The sequence below is a fragment of the Scyliorhinus canicula genome, chromosome 12 (assembly GCF_902713615.1).
Source record: "Scyliorhinus canicula chromosome 12, sScyCan1.1, whole genome shotgun sequence".
NCBI lineage: Eukaryota > Metazoa > Chordata > Chondrichthyes > Carcharhiniformes > Scyliorhinidae > Scyliorhinus > Scyliorhinus canicula.
In genome coordinates, this window is record NC_052157.1 from 54664337 (window position 1) to 54678940 (window position 14604).

Below are 14604 nucleotides of genomic sequence, written 5' to 3' on the forward strand. Positions count from 1 at the left end.
TGTATCTAACCCCGTGCTATACCTGTCCTGGGAGTGTTTGATGGGGACAGTGTAGAGGGAGCTTTACTCTGTATCTAACCCTGTGCTGTACCTGTGCAGGGAGTGTTGGATGGGGACAGTGTAGAGGGAGCTTTACTCTGTATCTAACCCCGTGCTATACCTGTCCTGGGAGTGTTTGATGGGGACAGTGTAGAGGGAGCTTTACTCTGTATCTAACCCTGTGCTGTACCTGTGCAGGGAGTGTTGGATGGGGACAGTGTAGAGGGAGCTTTACTATGTATCTAACCCTGTGCTGTACCTGTCCTGCGAGTGTTTGATGGAGTGGGGTCAGTGTAGAGGGAGCTTTACTATGTATCTAACCCTGTGCTGTACCTGTCCTGCGAGTGTTTGATGGAGTGGGGTCAGTGTAGAGGAAGCTTTACTCTGTATCTAACCCTGTGCTGTATCTATCCTGGGAGTGTTTGATGGGGACAGTGTAGAGGAAGCTTTACTCTGTATCTAACCCTGTGCTGTACCTGTCCTGTGAGTGTTTGATGGGGTCAGTGTAGTGGGAGCTTTACTCTGTATCTAACTCTGTGCTGTACCTGTCCTGGGAGTGTTTGATGGGGACCGTGTCAAGGGAGCTTTACTCTCGGCCCATCCTCGACCAGCCGAGTTCCGGACGGCGCTCCGCCCCGACCAGCCGAGTTCCGGACGGCACTCCGCCCCGACCGGCTGAGTTCCCGATGGCGCTCCGTCCCTGACTGGCCGAGTTCCGGACGGCGCTCCGTCCCCGACTGGCCGAGTTCCCGACGGCTCTCCGTCCCCGACCGTCCGAGTTCCCAACAGCGCCACGTCCCCGACCGGCCGAGTTCCGGACGGCGCTACGTCCCCGACAGGCCGTGTTCCCCACGGCGCTCCGTCCCCGACAGGCTGTGTTCCCGACGGCGCGGGGCACGTGTGGTATCACCCGTAGGGAACTCAGTGGGGCGGTCGCGGACTCAGTCAGCGCCACCACAGTCTGGGGAGGCCCGATGCACGGGCAGGGGTGGACATATTCGGGGCTGGGGCACTGTGGTGGGGCGGTTCGGGGCACGCGAGCCAGCCGAAGGAGGGGGGGGAGAGACTCTACCGCGGGCTGGGTCCACGAGCGGCATCCGCCATGAAGCATGTAATGGCCGATGCAGGCAATTCTCCAGGCAGGGAGCTCTACACTGCCTGGCTGCTACAACCCCCTCCCCCCACCCGGGGATCAGAGAATTGGTGGACGTTTTGTGCCAGTTTTCCTGGCTTAAAACACCACCGTTTTCACACCAGTGTGGGGACTTAGTCTCCAGAATGGAGAATCCAGCACGTGCTGTTCGGTAATTAGGACATTCTGAATTCTCCCTCCGTGTACCCGAACGGGCGCAGGAATGTGGCGACTAGAGGATTTTCACAGTTACTTCATTGCAGTGTTAATGTAAGCCTACTTGTTGTGGTGATGTGCATCACTGTTTATACACAAGGGGTTAATGCAAATACACTACAGCTAAGTAACCACTAGAGGGAGCACCAGAGATGTCATGACATGCAGACAGACAGCCAATGGGTCATTAGAACAGGACACAACCAATGGGTAATCAGGACACCCAGAGATGGCATTATCACAAGGGGGCACTTCACAACCCATATAAAAGGACAGGGCACATATGCTCTGCTTCTTTCCACATACAGACATCGAGAGAGTACATCAGGGTTGATCAGCAGCATCGCACCCACCACGTGGCTTAGAGCAGGCTGGTAAAGATAGACTGAGTTACAACAGCTAGATTTGCAGAGAGTCAAACTCATTTAAGAACTGTGTTAATAGTTCAATAAATACGTTGAACATATTTCATAGAATGGAGCTTCCTTTGTCAAAGCATACATCAACAAAGCAGCTTATGCTACACGAAGCAGCATAACACACTTGTGACAATAAAGATTATTATTATTAAGTGGCAGGTCCATTATCCATCCATGAAATCAAAAATGTAAGGGCAAAAATTTTTAAAAGGGGGAATAAGGGAATAAACAGCGAGCACCCTCAAAATGTAAACACCTCTCAATCTCTGGTTAGGAAAAGCCATTATGGTTTTTTTTGCAGCCAAAGTAGCTAACTGCACTCTACTTCACATTTCTTCCACCGTTGTCCATTTCCTCAGCCGGTCTATAGCAGCACAGTAGCACTGTGGCTTCACAGCGCCAGGGTCCCAGGTTCGATTCCCCGCTGGATCACTGTCTGTGTGGAGTCTGCACGCTCTCCCCGTGTCTGTGTGGGTTTCCTCTGGGTGCTCCGGTTTCCTCCCACAGCCCAAAGATGTGCAGGTTAGGTGGATTGGCCATGATAAATTGCCCTTAGTGACCAAAAAGGTTAGGTGTTATTGGGTTACGGGGATAGGGTGGAAGTGAGGGTTTAAGTGGGTCGGTGCAGGCTCAATGGGCTGAATGGCCTACTTCTGCACTATCTGTTCTATAGCGTCAGCAACAGAAAAACTATTATTGAGTCCAAGTGTTCTGCAGAGTTTGAACTGGGGTGGGGTGGGGGTGTGGTTACGCCCACAACTGGAAATGTTGGATAGTGCCTCAAGCTGATAAAGGGATCAGTTTGCAAACTGTACCAACTGACACAGCGGATGAACAGGTGCCACGAGAGCAGGGCACAACTGTGCCCAGGAAAGGAGGAAGACGGGTTCTGGATCACTTCAGTTGAAAGTCAGACACGATGGCTGGGCTGAGGACGCTGCTTGGGATCATCTTCTGTGTCACTCTGGCTCGAAGCGGTAAGCTCATCACATTGATCAGGACAGGTTTCATGGAGTAGTGTTCAAGTCCAAAAAAGGTTCAGGTTAAAGATTGTATTTGCTGCAAATATCTTACTAAAAATTAGAATGTAATTGTTTTTTCTACCTTATCTTTCAATTTCTACCCATGTTCCTGGAAAAGGGATTCATTTTAAAATATCACTTAACATATGGCAGGGAGATTTCCCCAAAACCCCCTTTAGCTTTACTCTGTATCTAACCCTTCCTCTATCTGGCCTGGGAGTGTTTGACGGGGACAGTGCAGCACGAGCTTTACTCTGTATCTAACCCTGTGCTATATCTGCCCTGGGAGTGTTTGATGGGGACAGTGTAGAGGGAGCTTTACTCTGGATCTAACCCTGTGCTATACCTGCCCTGGGAGTGTTTGATGGGGACAGTGTTGAGGGAGATTTACTCTGTATCTAATCCCGTGCTGTACCTGTCCTGGGAGTGTTTGATGGGGACAGTGTAGAGGAAGCTTTACTCTGTATCTAACCTCGTTCTGTTCCTGTTCTGGGAGTGTTTGATGGGGACAGTGTCGAAGGAGATTTATTCTGTATCTAACGGAGTGCTGTACCTGTCCTGGGAGTGTTTGATGGGGACAGTGTAGAGGGAGCTTTACACTGTATCTAGCCATGTACTGTACCTGTCCTGGGAGTGTTTGATAGGGACAGTACAGCGAGAGATTTACTCTGTATCTAACCACATGCTGTATGTCCTGGGAGTGTTTAATAGGGACAGTGTAGAGGGTGCTTTACTCTGTATCTAACCCCGTGCTGTACCTGTCCTGGGAGTGTTAGATGGAGACAGTGTAGCGGGAGCTTTACTCTGTATCTAACCCCGTGCTGTGCCTGTCCTGGGAGTGTTAGATGGAAACAGTGTAGAGGGAGCTTTACTCTGTATCTAACCCCGTGCTGTACCTGTCCTGGGAGTGTTAGATGGAGACAGTGCAGAGGGAGCTTTACTCTGTATCTAACCCTGTGCTGTACCTGTCCTGGGAGTGTTTGATGGAGACAGTGTAGAGGGAGCTTTACTCTGTATCTAACCCCGTGCTGTACCTGTCTTGGGAGTGTTAGATGGAGACAGTGCAGGGGGAGCTGGTAGCTTTACTCTGTAGCTAACCCTGTGTTGAATCTGTGGTGAGAAGGATGCATAGACGACAGTAGAAATTAGCGAACAAGGTTTGAAAAAAAAATGTCAAAACCTCTCCATTCGCCTGAGGGTCTCCTTCCCCGACCTTCACCCAGCCCAAGCTTTTTATCCCAGTTGGAGCTCCCATTGTTAATAATAATATTCTTTCATTGTCACAAGCATGAAGTTACTGTGAAAAGCCCCAAGTCGCCACATTTTGGCGCTTGTTCGGGAAAGCCAGTACGGGAATTGAACCCGAGCTGCTGGCCTTGTTCTGCATTACAGGGAGTGTTTGATGGGAACAGTGTGAAGTGAGATTTACTCTTGTGTCTAACCCCAAGCTGTACCTGTCCTGGAAGTGTTTAATGGAAATAGTTTAGAGGGAGCTTTATTCTGTTTCTTACCACATGCTTTACCTATCCTGCAAGGTGCTCCCTCTATCTGAAACATCTTTAATCCCCACAACCCTCCCAATCTCTGTAACCTCCTCCAGCCCCTACAACCCTCCATATCTCTGTAACCTCCTCCAGCCACTACAACTCTCCCTATCTCTGAAAACTCTTCCAGCCCCCAAAACCCTCCCAATCTTTATAACCTCCTCCAGCTCTTACAACTTTCCCTATCTCTGTAGCCTCCCCCAGCCGTTACAATCCTTCCTATCTCTGTAACCTCCTCCAGCCCTTACAACCCTATCTCTGTAACTTCCTCCAGACCTTACAACCCTCCCTATCTCTGTAACCTCCTCGAGCCCCTACAATATTTCCTATCTCTGAAACCTTCTCCAGCCCTTACAATGCTCCCTATCTCTGTAACGTCCTCCAGCCCCTACAACCTTCCCTATCTCTGTAACCTCCCTCCAACCCTCCCTATCTCTTCTCATAGAACTAAGAGACAATTTAGCATGGCCAGTCCAGCCAACCTGCACATCCTTGGACTGTGGGAGGAAACCAGAGCACCCAGAGGAAACTCACACATACATGTGGAGAACGTACAAATTCCACACAGTCACCCGAGATGACAATCAACCTCGGGCCCCTGCACTGTGAGGGCAGCAGTGCTAACTACTGTGCCACCGTGCCTCCCTCTGTGCCATATTCCATACCCTACAACCCTCCCTATCCTTGTAACCTCCTCCAAATCTCTATAACCCTCCTGATCTCTGTCAGCTCCATCCATCCGATATCTCTGCACTTCTTGAATTCCGGCCTCTCGAGCATCCCTGCTGATTCCATTGGTGGCCGTGCCACCAGCTGCCTTGTGGGCTCTGAGCTCTTTAAGTCCCTCGCTAAACCTCTCCCCCTCTCTCTTTCTCTGTCCCTACTTTAAGGCGGGCCTCTTTGACCGATCTTCCGGTGATCTGTTCAACTTTTATTGTGTGTCTGAATCAATTTGTAACACTCCTGTCACGCACCTGGGACTGGTGGAGGTGCCATATAAATATAAATTGGTGCAGTCACTGTTCTTGAACCCTCTGAAGATTAGACTGGGGACAGGATGAGGAATGTTTTCTGAACTGCGGTTACTTGGACCCTGTGCCTAAGTTAATTTCACATGTTGCCGGCATCAGTTCTGATGTTACCCCAATCACTCAGTCCCCTCTTTACCCCACCCACTTAGCATCTCTTGGAAACATGTATCAATAGCTCTATTGATAATAAGCCCTAACTCAGGGACATATCTAATCGTGGCTGCAATGGGGAGTGACGATACCTGGGGTAACGCCGATCAGTTTATACTGCAGGCTGTGTTTTAACCTCTTCCTCATGCTAATATTGATGTCAAACGCATTTAAAATGTCCCCCACTCTCTGTGGTTTGTGCATAAGAGGGTTTGCCCCACCCAGTTCACCATCCGGCAGTCAGTGATAAGGAAACTCTTGGGTTTTGGATGACACTTTTTACATGTTGCACTTTACACAGAATAATCACAGGTTCTGCAGCTTGCATGTACAGGGAATTCACATCACAATTATCCTATTTCTCTCTCCCTCAAGTATTTATCCACCTTCCCCCCCTGAAACACGTTTCACCTCAACCACTCCATGTGCAAGACGAATCCCACATTCTCCCCACGCCCCGTGGCAGCAAGTCCCACAGTCTCCCCACTCCCCGCGGGAGCGAGTCCCACATTCTCCCCACTCGCCGTGGGAGAGTACCTCATTCTCCCCACTCCCTGTGGGGGCAGGTCCCACATTCTCCGCATTCCCTGTGGGAGACAGTCCCACATTCTCCCCTCTCGCCATGGGAGCAAGTCCCACATTCTCCCCATTCCCCCCGTGGGAGCAAGTCCCACATTCTCCCCACTCCCCACGGGAGCGAGTCCCTCATTCTCCCCACTCGCCATGGGAGAGTACCTCATTCTCCCCACTCGCCATGGGAGCAAGTCCCACATTCTCCCCACACACCGTGGGAGAGTACCTCATTCTCCCCACTCCCTGTTGGGGCAAGTCCCACATTCTCTGCACTCCCTGTGGGGGACAGTCCACATTCTCCCCACTCCCCCGTGGGAGCGAGTCCCTCTTTCTCCCCACTCCCCGTGGGAGCGAGTCCCTCATTCTCCCCACTCGCCGTGGGAGACAGTCCCACATTCTCCCCACTCCCCGTGGGAGCGAGTCCCTCTTTCTCCCCACTCCCCGTGGGAGCGAGTCCCTCATTCTCCCCACTCGCCGTGGGAGACAGTCCCTCTTTCTCCCCACTCCCCCGTGGGAGCGAGTCCCTCATTCTCCCCACTCGCCGTGGGAGAGAGTCCCACATTCTCCCCACTTCCTGTGGCAATGAGTCCGATATTCTCCCTACTCCCCTTGGGAGAGAGTCCCACATTCTCCCCGCCCTCTGTGGGAGTGAATCACATTTTCCGCATTCCCTCTGGGAGCAAATTTCACCTTCTCCCCACTCCCTGTGCGAGTGACTCTCACCTTATCCCCACTCCCTGTGGGGGTGAGTCCCACATTCTCCCCACGCCCTGAGGGAGCGAATCCCACATTCTCCGCATTCTATGTGGGAGCGAGTCCCACATTTTCCCCAATCCTTGTGGGAGTGAGATGCACATCCTTGTACCATCAGCTTTTCTTTTTCTATCTGATCTAAATCTGTCATCATCTCGTCCACTTCGATCAAACAGCTCCCCTCAATCTCCTTTGCGCCAAAGAGAACAATCCCAACTTCTCCGACCCTAACCTTGGGAGCTGATGGCCGCTGATCGCTGGATCCACTCTGGTAAATCTCCCTCCATGGCCCTCTCCTGGTGTAATAAGTCCACGGAGGCAGAAGTCCCTCCACCAGAATTTATTTTATTTACAAAACCAACAGCCGAACAACCAAGTGCATTCAGCTTGCTGTCTACACTGGGAGGGCAGAGGATCTAACACTCCCTGTTATATACACAGAAAGGGATTCCCTGATTGGGACACTAATCAGGGAACTCGTATTCTAATTGGCCAATCTCAAAGGCCTGGCCTAAGTCATTACACCCCTCCCCCCCCAAAGAGCGAGGAGCCCCCATGGTCCTCGTGACTCACGGGTCTTCTGCTTCGTTTCTACGCCAGGTCCGGATCCTCCACTTTGGCCTCCGATGTAGGGGGGGTATAACAGCTGGGCGCCCGTCTTTTCCGATGAGAGCGCCTGTGGGGGGCTTCGCCTCCTTCCTCCGGTAGCAGTGGGACAGCCGCAGCATCGTCCATAGTGTCCATATCCGGGTCCGATTTCCTCACCAGTGGTGCCGGAGGGGCGTGAATAGTTTGCCGGGGAGGACTCTCCACGGTCCACGGTCTGCTGGCCTGAGTCAGCTCCGGGGGAGGAAACGAATCTGAGGCCTGCACCTGGTCCAGGTGCTTTTTTACTATGTGCTCTCCCACACGGATCTCATACAACAACATGTCCTGTCCTGGCCTTGATGTAGACACGGGGAGAATGTGCAGACTCCGCACAGACATTGACCCAGCCGGGAATCGAGCCAGTGTTAACCACTGTGCTACCTTGCTGCCCTTAATGTCCTGGAAGCAAACGCTATAGGCCGTTCCTGTCCGTTTTGCCCTCTCTGTGTGCCAAAACTGCACCAACGCCACATGGAGACGCGTCGCAAGTGAGCACCAACTCTTTCCTGGGGTCATAGTGTGCCAAGATGTTTTCTGAGGAAAGCTGTTCTTTGATCTTCTTGAAAGCCCTGTCTTGGCAGGCAGACCACTCCCAGGCTTGCCCCTTTTTAGTAATTGGTGCCGCGGGTCCAGGACGGGAGCCCTGTTCTGTATGAACATTCCGTAGCACGTCACCAGTCCTAAAAAAGATGGTAACTCCCGGATTGCGGTGGGTGCCGGGGCATCTTTACTCGCCCTCACTCAATCCTCCAAAGGGTGTAGCCCTGACTTGTCAACCTTGTACTCCAGATAAGTTACTTGAGGTGTTAGAACAACACATTTCTCCCTCTTTCGGTGCACAGCTGCTGCTGAAAACCTCCTAAGGACACCCTCCAGGTTTTGCAGGTGTTCTGCCTTTGTTTTTCCCGTAATGAGGGCGTTGTCTAGTTAAATGGCGGCCTGTGGTAACGCATGTAATATATTCTCCATTGTCCTCTGGAATATTGCACAATCTGGTGATACCCCGAAGGGTAATCCTGTTTACTGTTGTGTATTGTGACTTTACGTCCAGCTTCAGCCGTAGATATGCATGGCTCATATCCAGTTTTGAGAATAAGAGTCCTCCAGCCAGCTTTGCATATAACCTCAATCCAGGGAATTGGGTATCTGACCAGTTGTCAGTAGCAATTAATCGTTTGTTTGAAATCTCCACAAAGGCTGACCGATTGATTGATTGATATTTATTGTCACATGTACCGAAGTATAGTGTAAAGTATTTTTCTGCGGCCAAGGGAATGTACACAGTACGTACATAGTAGACAAAAAGAATAATCAACAGAGAACATTGACAAATGGTACATCGACAGTGATTGGTTACAGTGCGGAACAAGGCCAAACAAGAGCTGCATAGGGCGTCGTGAATAGCGTACTTGCAGGGAACAGATCAGTCCAAGGGAGAGTTGTTGAGGAGTCTAGTAACTGTGGGGAAGGAGCTGATCCTATGTCTACGATAAGCCGTCTGGCTTAAGGATAAGCACCATCCATTCTGCAAACTGGACTGGTATTATTATTCCTTCATGCTCCAATCTTTTGATTTCCGTATCGACTTTCTGCCTTCATGCAAAGGGTACCTTGTTGAATTTTGGGACTGTCTCTGGACCCCCGTGTAATGTCGTCTTTGCTCCTTTTATTGTTCCGAGCCCTTCCCGGAAAACCTCTGGGTATCTGCACAGGGGTTCACTCAGGTGACCATTTTCCAGCTGCAAAATGTTTACCCAATCCAGTTAGATCTTTTTTAGCCAGCTCCGCCCCAATAAGCTTGACCCCACACCTCTCACTACCATTAAAGGCAGCCTAACCGGTTGCTCTCCATAAGCCACAGGTACATGTGTTAGAACATGGAACATACAGTGCAGAAGTAGGCCATTCGGCCCATTGCGTCTGCACCGACCCATTTAAGCCCTCACTTCCACTCTATCCTCATAACCCAATCACCCCTCCTAATCTTTTTGGACACTAAAGGCAATTTAGCATGGCCAATCCAGCTAACCTGCACGTCTTTGGACTGTGGGAGGAAATCAGAGCACCCGGAGGAAACCCACGCAGACACGGGGAGAACGTGCAGACTCCGCGCCGACAGTGACCCAGCAGGGAAGCGAACCTGGGACCCTGGTGCTGTGAAGCCACAGTGCTAGCCACGTGTGCTACCATGCTGCGCAACACTCTCAGTGGTTCCCCTGTGTATGTCCTCAGGTTTGCCGAGGTCCTGGTTAGGGATAAGGGTTGGAGTCCAGTGCTAATTTTCTTAAATACTGCTTCCCCTATCACGGACACGGCTGCTCCTGTGTCGACTTCCATTAATGTGGGACGTCCATTCAACCTTATGGATAATTTAATGGGTTTTGATTTAAGCATCACTACACAATTTAGTTGTTCCTCTTCGGAGGTAGGTGGGGCTTCTAGGGTTTACATTCTCCTGTACCCCGGCCTACGTGTCCTTTTCCAAAATGATGGTTTTGGGCTTCTATTTCTCCTCACTGGCTCCGATCTGTGGCAACAGCTACAATATCTTGCCAGGCGAAAGGCTGCAGGGGCTGCTGTCTGTCTGGTCCTAATTTTCCCTTGCTCAGGAGCGTTCTGCGAGTGGGCCTGGATTCCTTAGTATCTGTGTCGTTCCTGAGGGTGGCTATGCAGTTGCCTATCCCCCAGCGGTAGTCCATTAACTCAGTTTCACTGGTGTGGGCTTCTACCTCCATCGGAGTACCCTGCAACTCATGTGCTCCGCTCGCTTCTTTATCTAAGGACAAAGCCAGCTGCAATGCTTGTTTGCAATCCAGCTCCGCCTCTGCTAGAAGACTTTTTTGTATTTCTAAATTATTTATTCCGCACACCAACCGGTCTCAGAGCATCTCATTTAGTGTCAGGCCAAATTCGCAAGCCTCTGCTAATCGCCTTAATCTTGTTAAAAAGTTTGTAATTGACTCCCCGGTGTCTCGGAATGCTGACTAAAACCGGTATCTTCGCAGGATCAGAGGTGGCTGAGGGTCACAGTACTCTTTTACGAAGTCCGTCAATTCCTGGAAAGTTTTTGTGTCCGGTGCCTCCGGAAAAGTGAGACTGCGCGTAATGCCAAAGGCTGCTGGCCCACACATGGTCAGCAGAATGAACCCATTGCTTTTCATCCAGAATTATATGTTTGCTCTAAAGACGTACTTCATCCGCTCTACATATTGGGCCCAGCCTCCACTGCAGGGTCAAAAGTTCAACTTTCCGAATAAAGGCATTTTGCTTGTCAGTGGTTTACCCTCAATATGTGGCGGTCGCTAATGAGCACGTTCCTTCAGGTCGTTCCATTTTCCTCATCGCCACTTTCATAAGTCTACCGAGGCAGAAGTCCCTTCATCAGAATTCCTTTTATTTACAAAACCAACAGCCTAACAACCATGACCATTCAGCTTGCAAACTACACTGGAAGTGCAAAGGATCTGACACTCCTTGTTATGTACACAGAAAGGGGAAGGACATTGAACTTTGAGGGAAATGTGAGCTGTTGATTCTCTCTGCCTTGGTTTGAGGTGAAGGTTAGGGGAGAACCTCTCTGCTTCGAGGGTTTGTTTTGGGGTTCTGTGGTGGGTGGCTGGAGGAACATGGGAGGGTGAATGCACCTTTTTCTTTTTTGTTTGTACTATGGAAGTGTGCGAGGCGGGGGGGGGAGGTGAATTAATGGGGGGTAGGAGGTGTGGCACCATGGGTGGGAGCTGCCAGGGTAGCTGGGCAGGCTAGTTAATGGGAGAGCAGTGGGGGGTGGGGGGAGGGGGGGGCCTGGCCCAAGACGAGATATGGTTGATCAGCAGGGGAGGGGGGCGGGGTGGCCCCCGACCAGGTTGGTCACATGGAACGTGAGGGGGCTAAATGGGCCAGTTAAATGGTTGTGCGTATTTGCGCACTTGAGGAGCTTGAAGGCGTACGTGGCCTTGTTACAAGAAACAAATTTGAAGATTGAGGGCCAGATTAGGCTAAGGAAAGGGTGGGGAGAACAAGTCTTCCATTCAGGATTAGATTTGAAGATGTGGGCGCTGGCGGTGCTGATAAATAAGCAGATAGCATTTGAGGTGGGAAATAGAGGGGCGGTTCCGAGGGGAAGGTTTGTGATGGCGAGTGGGAAATTGGAGGGGCTGACAGTGGTCTTAGTGAACGTTTACACCCCAAATTGGGATGATGTTGAATTCATGAAGCGGGTGTTGGGGAAGATCCCGGACCTGGATTTGCACGGGTTGATTATGGGCGGGGGACTTTAATACGATCATTGAGTGAGGGTTGGACCGGTCGAGTCCGTGGTTGGGAAGGGTGTCGGGGGTGGCAAAGGAGCTGAAGGGGTTCATGGAGCGTATGCGGGGGGGGGGGGGGGGGGGGGGGGGGGGGGTAGACCTGTGGAGGTTTGGAAGGCCGAGGGCGAAGGAATTTTCATACTTGTGCACAGGGTGTACTCACTGATCGATTACTTTGTGGTGGATAAGACTTTGCTGGAGGGGGCGGTCGACTCAGGGTACTCGGCGATTGTGGTCTCTGACCACGCTCTGCACTGGGTGGACTTGTAAGTGGACCGGGGGGCAGGGTGCCGAGTGCCCACAGAGAGATTGGATGTGGGGTTGTTAGTGAATGAGGTGTGCAAGTGGGTGAGGGCCACCATTTTGGGGTATGTGGAACTGAATGACACGGGTGAGGTTTCAGCCACCATGGTGTGGGAGGGTCTTATGGCAGTGGTCAGAGGGGAGTTTACATCAATCTGGACACATGGGGATAAGACGGAGCAGGCAGAGATGGTGGAAGTCTCGGAGGCAGGGTTGTTGAAGCTCCTGATGGAATGCTGCGATTCCTAGATGGGTTGGAGTTCCCCAAGATGGAGGAAGGTCTGGTGGAGGGGCTGGGAGACCCCATTGGATTGGTGGAGGGAATGGAGGGTATGGGGGCGATGCAGGCAGGAAAGGCCCCGGATGAGTTCCCAGTGGAATTTTACAAGAAGTTTTCTGAGGATCTGCTGTAAGGGTGGGCAACAAGGAGATGGATAAGGGGGAATGTCCCCCTGCATTATCGCAGGCTTCAATATCTTTAAGTTTGACAAAGGAAATGGACCCAGAGCAGTGTAGATCCTACCGCCCGATATCGCTTCTGAATACGGATGCCATACTGTTGGCAAAGATGATGGCCTTGCGGAATGAGGACTGTGTGCCAGGGGTGATAGGGGAGGACCAGACAGGGTTTGTAAAGGGGAGGCATCTGTCGGCCAATGTCAGGCGGTTATTGAATGTTATAATGATGCCCCAGAGGGCGTGGTGGTGGTTGCAATGGTCACGGGGAAGGCGTTTGATCGGGTGAAATGGATGTATCTGTGGGCGATGTTGGGGTGGTTTGGTTTGTTCAGGGGTTTGTGGACTGGGTCCGGTTGCTGTATAGGGTGCCAGTAGCAGGTGTTAGGAATAATCGGGTGAGTTTAGGGTATTTCGGACTACACTGTGGGACAAGGCAGGGATGCCTACTCTCCCCGTGGTTTTGTGCCTTGGCGATAGAGCCACTGGCAATGCTGCTCAGAGCATCAAGGAACTGGAGAGGGATAATAATAATATTCTTTATTAATGTCAAAAGTAGACTTACATGAACGCTGCAATGAAGTTACTGTGAAAATCCCCTAGTCGCCACACTCCGGTGCCTGTCCGGGTACACCGAGGGAGAATTCAGAAGCATCTGGAGGAAACCCACACAGACATGGGAGAACGTATAGATTCCGCACAGACAGTGACCCAAGCCCAGAATCAAATCCACATACCCGGCACTGGAAAGCAACAGTGCTAACTACTGTGCTATCATGCCAATAGTGAGGTGGGGGGGGGGGGGGAGCATAGGGTCTCACTATATGCAGACAATCTATGCTTTAGATATGGGATCCACTGGGTGGCATGGGGGGAATTATGAATATTTTGGAGGAATTCGGCAGGTTCCCACCCCCTCGTAGGCAGGGTGTTGAAGCTCGCCACCATTTGCTGGGTAATAAAACTCTTCCCGACATGCCCCCCCCCCCCCCCCCCCCCACCTAAAAACATTAAATCTGTACCCCCTGCCTCCTCAGCCCCCCCCCCCCCCTCCTCCCCCCCCCCCACCCTACCACCCTCCCTCCCCCAGCCAGTCCTTGCACCAACAGCCTTGCTTTGTCTATCTGGTCTCATCGTCCAATCATCTTCTCGGTAGAAAGAGGGAAAATCGACCGTGATACCTAAGGAAATAAGGGAGAGTATCAAATTGAAGGAAAAAGCATATAAAGTGGCAAAGATTAGTGGGAGACTAGAGGACTGGGAAATCTTTAGGGGGCAACAGAAAGCTACTAAAAAAGCTATAAAGAAGAGTAAGATAGATTATGGGAGTAAACGTGCTCAGAATATAAAAACAGATAGTAAAAGTTTCTACAAATATATAAGACAAAAAAGAGTGGCTAAGGTAAATATTGGTCCTTTAGATGATGAGAAGGGAGCTTTAATAATGGGAGATGAGGAAATCGCTGAGGAACTGAACAGGTTTTTTGGGTCGGTCTTCACAGTGGAAGACACAAATAACATGCCAGTGACTGATGGAAATGAGGCTCTGACAGGTGAGGACCTTGAGAGGATTGTTATCACTAAGGAGGTAGTGATGGGCAAGCTAATGGGGCTAAAGGTAGACAAGTCGCCTGGCCCTGATGGAATGCATCCCAGAGTGCTAAAAGAGATGGCTAGGGAAATTGCAAATGCACTAGTGATAATTTACCAAAATTCACTAGATTCTGGGGTGGTCCTGGCGGATTGGAAATTAGCAAATGTGACACCACTGCTTAAAAAAGGAAGTAGGCAGAGAGCGGGTAATTATAGGCCAGTGAACTTAACTTCGGTAGTAGGGAAAATGCTGGAATCTATCATCAAGGAAGAAATAGCGAGGCATCTGGATAGAAATTGTCCCATTGGGCAGACGCAGCATGGGTTCATAAAGGGCAGGTCATGCCTAACTAATTGAGTCAAATTTTTTGTGGACATTACCAGTGCGGTAGATAACGGGGAGCCAATGGATGTGGTA

At 50.9% G+C, this 14604-nt stretch overlaps 1 protein-coding gene across 1 annotated transcript in view; it reads left to right on the forward strand.

The window, feature by feature from the left end:
* Window positions 1-2610: 2610 nt before the first annotated feature.
* LOC119974754 (serine-rich adhesin for platelets-like) overlaps window positions 2611-14604 on the forward strand; it is a 253856-nt gene continuing 241862 nt past the window's right edge. Inside the window, exon 1 of the mRNA XM_038813953.1 lies at window positions 2611-2783. Within this exon, the coding sequence (XP_038669881.1) occupies window positions 2726-2783 (58 nt within the window). The 5' untranslated portion in view covers window positions 2611-2725. The remainder of the gene's footprint in view (window positions 2784-14604) is intronic.